Consider the following 7,892-nt stretch of genomic DNA (forward strand, 5'->3'; position numbering starts at 1 on the left):
AAGTGCTAAATCATGCTTTGCACATGCACAGAAGTGCCGAATCGCAACCCGCGTGGGTCACGTTGGCAACCCGAGCGTCCACTGTATATTGTTCTTTGTTGAGAACGCCCCAGGATGGTTTACCGCAATAAACATATCAAAACAATACAGTAAAATACTGTCAGGTGGAACTGAGGCTCCCCCACACCTGTTTTAGAGTGGTTTGTACGTCCTACAGAAAATCTGTAAATGAAGTCATCTGTCATTCTATCAGATCAGTAGAATTCTATCAAAGATGTCCTTATCAATGAAATTCATAAGACAGGTTCAAATTGGATGGTGAAACATTTCTGCTTCAGTCCTTGGGCTCTTCAAAACATTTAGCCAAACCAGCAGTGTAGGACCCAATTTAATGATTTGACTTCTATGTCCCTCTTTTCACGTTGTCACCTTTCCCCATCCTTACCTACACTGCTAACAGTCCTGCCTAGAAAACCTTCAGTATTGCAGTATGGGAACTGCAATTCCCAAGAGCTGGGGAGGCCCGTGTAAAACTTCCTTCTCCATATTTTTCCACTTCTATTTTAAAAAAAGGAAATGAAATGCCACAGGTGCAACCCACCTTAAGTCACTTGTGCAACCTACTTATTGGCCCAGTCAACAATTATGTAGATCAGTGTAGATCTGTGCTCCTGAAGCAGCGACACACCAAGATCCTATAGAGCTATACCCCCCCCCCACCGAAGAACTGCAGGTTATACAGAAAGGAGGAGCAACAAAAATTATCAGAAGTCCAGAAGTTCATATGAAAAAAGGCTTACGAGGTTAGGTTCTGGGAGAAAAAAAACAATGTCTAAAGGAAGGCGAGTGTGGCAATTGTTTCTCTCTGAAAACACTGGAAAGGCAGTAAGAACAGCTAAACGACCTTTTCACACAGCTCATAGTAGTTAATATATGAAATTCTTTGCCACAAGTTATAGTGATGGTTGCAAAAAAATTGCACAACAAATTGTGGCAGCAATAACAAACTTATGCATGGAAAGTGCTGCAAACAAGTGCAATGAAACCAGTGATTCTGCATTAGTTTCCAACTGTTAAGCAGTGTGTGTGTGTGTGTGTGTGTGTGCACGTATAACACACCAAACTAGCAGTACACACCGGGATTAAGATGACCACAGTTGTGACAAAGACTTTTTTGCTAGAATGGTACGAATGAAAAGCATACATGATCCTTGCCTGTTCAAGGCAAACAAAGGCTTCACCAGTGCTAGTTAATGCGGTATTTTACATCTCTCCGGTATTGTGGGTGTTGATAAAAGTTTTTTTCTAGTTGGATCTTCCTCATTTTGGCACTATGTTGTTAATTTATTATTATTATTATTAACATCATTATCCTCTTATTGCAACCCATTCTTATGTATGCAACTGTCATTTGAGTTCAACAGACTAATCGAAAATAAACATGTACAGGATTGAAGCATTGGCAACTTTTATAGATTACGAATCAAGTTTAGATGGGGTGGGTGGGTGGGTGGGTGTTTGTACATATATATATATATATATATATATATATATATATATATATAAAACAACACCTCCATGTTCACTGACTACCAAACGACGGACAAAGAGCAAACTATGACTATGTAAATTTGGCCTGTCGCTTTCGGAGACCTCTCCTTAAAACGAACATGATCTGCATCTTCCAAGGCTGGCTTTCTCTTCTCGTTGCTAACCATGTTTCTCTGGGGTCTGATTTGGGTTGCTTCCCTCTTTTAGTATACGTGGAATCCCTGGCGATACCGAAGACACGAACTCAGTCCTCAGCCTTGGATTCTGAAAAACGAAGCCCTCTTAAGCGGAGCTGTAGACTCAGTGGGCAAACGTAAGTGAAAGGATTTGCATCCCTTGCAAATCTATTAGGGACTTCCCTCCCCCCAGGCGTGTAGTCCGCGGCGACGACCTCATGCAAGAAAAGCTCGGCGGTGTCCCTTAGCGCATGCTCAGGAACCACGCGGAGTACCTCCTTTGCACGCTCTGCCGATCGCTCGCTTGCTCGCCCTCCTACTCTTAACCGCGATCCCCACCCTACCCCTCCCTTACGGACTTGGGAGGAGGCGCCTGCTGCCTTGCGGGCTGGCTCCGAGGGGAGGGCGCCTTTATAAGGAGCGCGGGTGGCGCCGGCGCGAGAACTTTAGTTTGTTTGTGTTTGGTTCGGCAGCTGCAAGTGGCGAGGCGAGGCTGCGCCGACAGAGCACGGGAGCCATGGATCGGAGCGCGGGTGTAAGTGTGGCGCGACGACGGAGGGGTGGAATGACTAAATGAATGAGAAAGAGTGTTCGGACTGGAGGGCTGTGGAGATGCCGCTTTCCAGTGGCGCGCGTTGCCTAACTGAGCGGGATCTCGCGGGAAATAAGGGAGAGCCCAAGCACAGCCATGCGGCTGTTTCGGTGGTAATAATCACAATAGTAATCGTGTTGGACGTGGGTGACGCCTCCGCTTCTCCAAGAGGCGAAGAGATGGGAGCGCGCTCATTCCTCTGCAAGCAAATCTGCTTCTGAGCTTCTAAGGCTCCTAGGGACTCTTACAATAAAGCAGATTCTCGCCCTTTGGCAGTAGATCGGGACTGCACCTTGCAATAATAGCCGGCGCAGTAGCCTTGCAAGAGACTGTAGAAAAGTCGCCCCCGGACTTTGTCCTCTTTTTTAAGGCTGGGGGTCGAGGCGGCCGTGGAGCGCGTGCTCGTGCACCCTTCCGTGCGTCCTTTTTTCAGTTTCCCTTAGGGAGAAATTCCATGGACAGGAACGCGACTTGTTTGCACGTAAATGTGCGCGAGTTGGGGTTGGCGGTTTGAGATCTTCCCCACAATGCAATAAGAAGTAGAATCGTAGATGGACCTCTGGCGGGGTGCGCGCGTGGTTTGCAGCCCGAGGAACCTGTTGCAGGGCGGGAGGGCATGAATCACTTAACTAAAACGGCAGCTTGCCCTTAAAAAAAAAGTCTCATGTTTACATACTGCCGCCAAAAAACCCAAACTTTTTTTGGCATGTCTTCTGTCTCTGTTAGTCTTGAGAGCCAGTTACGAGAGAAAGCAGCTCACCACCACCCCTTTGCTTGTTTATAGCTGCATCCTATTGAATTCCGAAGGATTATTCTGCGGCGAAACTTTGGCGGTGGCTCTCCCTTCTTCCCTGCGCGCGGTTAGAAACGCGGTGACTTCGCTTTGGCTGCACAAAGCGAGGAAAAGTTAGAAGGTGGATCGAGCGCGTTTGCGCACTCTTGAAGCCGCCTTGCCTTTCCAGTTCTCTTCAGTCGTAAGCTTGCATTGCTACAAAACCAGAGGAATGGTGCAGAACTCGCTGAAGACAGTGGGAACTCATAGTTAGAAATGGGCTATGTCTACTCAGAAGTGAGCCCTGCCTTAATTCAGTGGAGTTCACTCCCAGATTAGAGGGTTTAGGACTGCAGCCTTTCGTCATTATGAGCAGTAACGATTTCTTCTTAAGTTTACCTGTCCCAAGTTAAACACGCAGCGGGATCTGTATGATGGATCCGTTAAGACTGGGGAGGTGGAGCCAAAGGGTGGCGGAGGTTAGCTAGAGGAATATTGTGATTTGTGTAAGTTTGCTTGGAGGGTGTATCACACCAGGTGGCCAATGGCTGTTTAGAATCATCAAATTGTAGAGTTGGAAGGGACCCCAAGGGTCATCTAGTCCAACCCCCTGCAATGCAGGAATCTCAACTAAAGCATCCATGACAGAATAATACCAACTTTAGTTGTTAGCTAAATGGGTAACAGATTTGGTTCAAAAGATTACTTAACATTCAGCAACGGATTTCTAGACCTCAACAAAAATTCCTGAATAAGTTTTTGAGCCCTTGCATGCTTGGAGATGTTAAGATCTAAAGGGTCCTACTTCATTTGCAGTTTGAACATCGGTGTTGTCCTACTTGGGGAATAAATTTCTCTGTTGGAAAGCAATGTTGGCGCTTCAGGTTTGATCCAGGATGGCCTCCTTTTTAAAAGTTGTTAAAAATAAATAAATCTGTGGCCCAAATAAAAATAGATGTGCTTTGAATTGGCCTACAAAGTTGCTTGAGTTCTGTTGAAGGGTGAGAGCAAAGATTGTGCAAGAGATGCAGAGGGTGGAGGGAATCTCAAAGTCTTGGGTAGCAGCAGCTGTGCCCAGGTAGCCACACCCTCCCTTGGCTGTTATTCGCTGTCTGAGTGTTCAAACGGCTGGTGGTTTCCTGAGATGCCCTTCTCATGTCACAAGCTTGTGCAAGAGATTGGGGAAAAAACCTCAATGCCGGAGAGGGTAGGGGCTGTACCTAGATGGCCACGCCCTCCCCTTGCTTTTCTTTCCCTGTCTGCTTGGCTGGTGGTTTCCTAAGATGCCCTTTCTCTTGCTACTTCTCTCTCTCTTTTTTTTTTTCTTCTGTTGGCGGGCAAAATTGAAAAATGCCCTTTCCCTCCTACTGACACACAGTCCTATGCAACAGTAATCTAATGAGGACTTAGGCTTGTCCATTTTGCCCAACATCCTCATTATTCTCTGCCCCCTCCTCTAGTGTGTGTGTGTTTTTGCTCAACATCCAACCCAGTGAGTTTCCATTAAGTCACAGGTTTCCCCACTTCATTGTAACTTGTTAGTAGGCCCTAATAAAGGCCCTTTGAGTTGGCCCTATGGATGTTCTTGGATTTTCCTTTTAATGGATCAGTAATCCATTATCCCTTTCCTAGACTGCTCCAGGTCATATTATGTGAAACTGTATAGCACAGTGCTCTGCATGGCTAATGAAAACTTTGTATAAAAACTTTGCTTCAGGTTCATAAACAAATTTTCTGACCAGCATTTTATTCCATAGAGGAAATGCTGAAGGCAGTCTGGATGTTTGCTTTCATATCCCAAGTTGAAGCTCTAGTGGGTGGCTTTTGTAAATTCATTATAATGCCTACTTCTGTTTCAAAATTAGTTTCTTCTTGTCATTAAGATAAATAGGGAACTAATGTTCATTTTTCTACTGTGCATCTGGGAATCACTTCAGTCATGATGACTTGACTTCATAGATAGCACTTCCATCTAGAAAAAACCCTGCAGACCACATGTGATCCCCACTGTGTATTATTTTGTTCATAGCCTACACATAGATGCAATGGAAAGCAGTGATTGACAGTATTGCAAGTATATCACATGTGCTCTGATCTAACTTGCCTGTAACAGTTGTCACCTGTTGCACTATGTGCACATGATTTGCAAGATTTTATCTAGTGATCCATGAAGGAAATTCCTTGTGTTTGAAGAACAACGGGGAAAGAAATTGAAAAATTGCAAATTAGTCTGGAACTAATTTGCGCAGCTAGTTTCCATTTCTTATCTTGAAAGATTCATGTTTTCTTCCTAGTTTTTGGTTAGGTCACTGACCGTTCTTGGAAACTAAAATATGTGGTCTATATGTTAAGAAAAATTGAAAGTTTACAAAAAGGAACTAGGCTGTTACTGTTTATAGTTGCAGAATTAGGAGCTTTAAAGGCAGAATGACAGAACCCCTGGGTACACTACAGTAGCAAAGCATAAACAATTAAAAGAGAACCTTCCTTTTCTGTTGCAACTAATAAAAGTATAATAAATGTTCTCAAAGCACTGCTTCCATCACTCTAATTTCCCTAAAAGTCATAGAAGAAAAGACTGACAGTTAGTGGCTTAAGGTCACCTCGAGGTACTCTTGAGGATTTGAATCCTGGTTGCCAAATCTAAGGTGCTATCTGCTATACAACATTGACGCTTGCTGCTAGTGAGTGTACACTAACTCTAAGCTCTCTCGCTGTCATCTAACTAGTTTTTGTTCTTTTAATTTTTCTACAGCTGTCTTCTGCATACTTTTTTGACCTTTCTGACAACAGTACTGATGAGACCGGCTCTGGTGACGATGGCAACTACCAAGGAGAAGCATGTTTTGGACAGGAGAACGCCGATTTCAACCGGATCTTCTTGCCCACAATCTTCTCCATCATTTTCTTGACAGGAATCATTGGCAATGGCTTGGTTATTGTTGTCATGGGCTATCAGAAGAAGCTGAAGAGCATGACTGACAAGTATCGAGTACATCTCTCAGTGGCTGACCTCCTGTTTGTAATCACTTTGCCCTTCTGGTCTGTGGATGCCGTGATCGGCTGGTACTTCGGCAACTTCTTGTGCAAAGTAGTCCATTGCATTTATACGGTCAACCTCTATAGCAGTGTCCTGATCTTGGCCTTCATAAGCTTAGATCGATACTTGGCAATTGTGCATGCAACCAACAGCCAGAGACCCAGGAAGTTGCTGGCGGAAAGGATCGTCTACATTGGTGTCTGGCTGCCAGCTCTGCTTCTGACTGTGCCCGATATCATCTTTGCTAGCACAAAGGTCACTGGTGAGCCAGGTGTAAAATACGTATGCCAGCGATTTTACCCTCACGAAACCTGGACAATTTCCTTCAGGTTTCAGCATATTATAGTAGGCCTCATCCTGCCTGGTCTTGTAATCCTGACTTGCTACTGCATTATCATTTCCAAGTTGTCACAGTCAAAAGGCCAACAGAAGCGCAAAGCTTTGAAGACCACAGTCATCCTCATTGTTGCCTTCTTTGCCTGCTGGTTACCATACTACATTGGCATCAGCATAGACACCTTTGTCTTCCTTGGAGTCATCCAGAACGGCTGTTACTTTGAGGAGGTTGTGCACAAATGGATCGCCATTACTGAAGCCCTGGCATATTTCCATTGTTGCCTGAATCCCATCCTTTATGCTTTCCTGGGTGCCAAATTCAAGACATCTGCCCAAAATGCTTTGACCTCTGTTAGCAGAGGCTCAAGCCTTAAGATTCTCTCCAAAGGCAAGCGAGGGGGACATTCTTCTGTTTCGACAGAGTCGGAGTCTTCGAGTTTCCATTCCAGCTAACAATATATTTTATTTTCTCTCAATATTTGTAAAATTGGGACTCACTCTCTATATATATTTGTTCTACGTGATTTTGGAGGTTGAACTCCTTCAAGATAATGTACAAGTTTATTCCCAAACGGAATGTTGTATTTGCTTTTAGTTTTCTGTGGGATTTAATGGACTTATTTATAAAATAAACTGTACATCTTGGTGAGTGTGTGAGTCTAGGAGGCAGGGCCTGAATATGTGGCTAGGAGATACAAGTTTTACTGCTTGTCTGTCTAGTTGTGCAGATGTTGAATAACAGTTGTATTTGAGTTTTTTGTATATAAAAGAAGTATTTTCATTGTACTGGTTGAAAAAAAGCATAATCTTTTATACGGATATTTAGGCCTCTGGTCCAGATTGCATAAGCTGTTTTGGTTTACACTAGTTTTATTTCATTGCAGAAAGTGGGTGCAGTCCACATCCTACAGAGGGCAAATATCAAAATGCATAAAATTGAATGCAGCTGGATTGCACCCAGTGACACTTACAACCAAAGTATCTTCTTGTCAAGTGCTCTTTTGATAGCAAATTGGTTTGTAAATCTTTTGCCATTGTAAAGTTGTAAATAAAAGTTTGTGATAAAATAAAACTACTTGGGATCTTGTTTTCATTTTGGAGCTCCTTATTTATTTCCCTTTGTCTTGCTTGGAATTGCAGTTAGTAATTACTATTTTTTCTGCCCTTGAAAATTTTGGATGAATAGGGTATTTTAAATTCTAGACAACCTGGTGCCCTCCAGAAGTTACCGTAAACTACAGGTACATTCATCCCTGACCATAGTGTCTGGGGCTGATGGAAGTTGTATTCTATTAACATCTGGAGGGTACAACATGGTTCTAGACAAAACTATCATTCCTGAGTATTGCTGGGGATGGGGGATACCTGTGATGCCATATTATATGTCCATTCCTTAATATTGAGTAAAACAGTCCAAACTTTGTT

The 7,892-nt window shown here is 43.6% G+C and overlaps 1 protein-coding gene across 1 annotated transcript; it reads left to right on the plus strand.

Annotated features, from left to right (window-relative positions):
- Window positions 1-2,000: 2,000 nt before the first annotated feature.
- On the plus strand, window positions 2,001-7,539 carry CXCR4 (C-X-C motif chemokine receptor 4). Its single transcript, XM_083576057.1, has 2 exons — window positions 2,001-2,262; window positions 5,847-7,539. Exons 1-2 carry the CDS (start codon window positions 2,245-2,247, stop codon window positions 6,918-6,920), a joined length of 1,092 nt encoding a protein of 363 aa, XP_083432183.1. The 5' UTR covers window positions 2,001-2,244; the 3' UTR covers window positions 6,921-7,539.
- The last annotated feature ends 353 nt before the right edge of the window (window positions 7,540-7,892 follow it).

This window comes from Podarcis filfolensis, assembly GCF_964270895.1.
Source record: "Podarcis filfolensis genome assembly, chromosome: 1".
NCBI lineage: Eukaryota > Metazoa > Chordata > Lepidosauria > Squamata > Lacertidae > Podarcis > Podarcis filfolensis.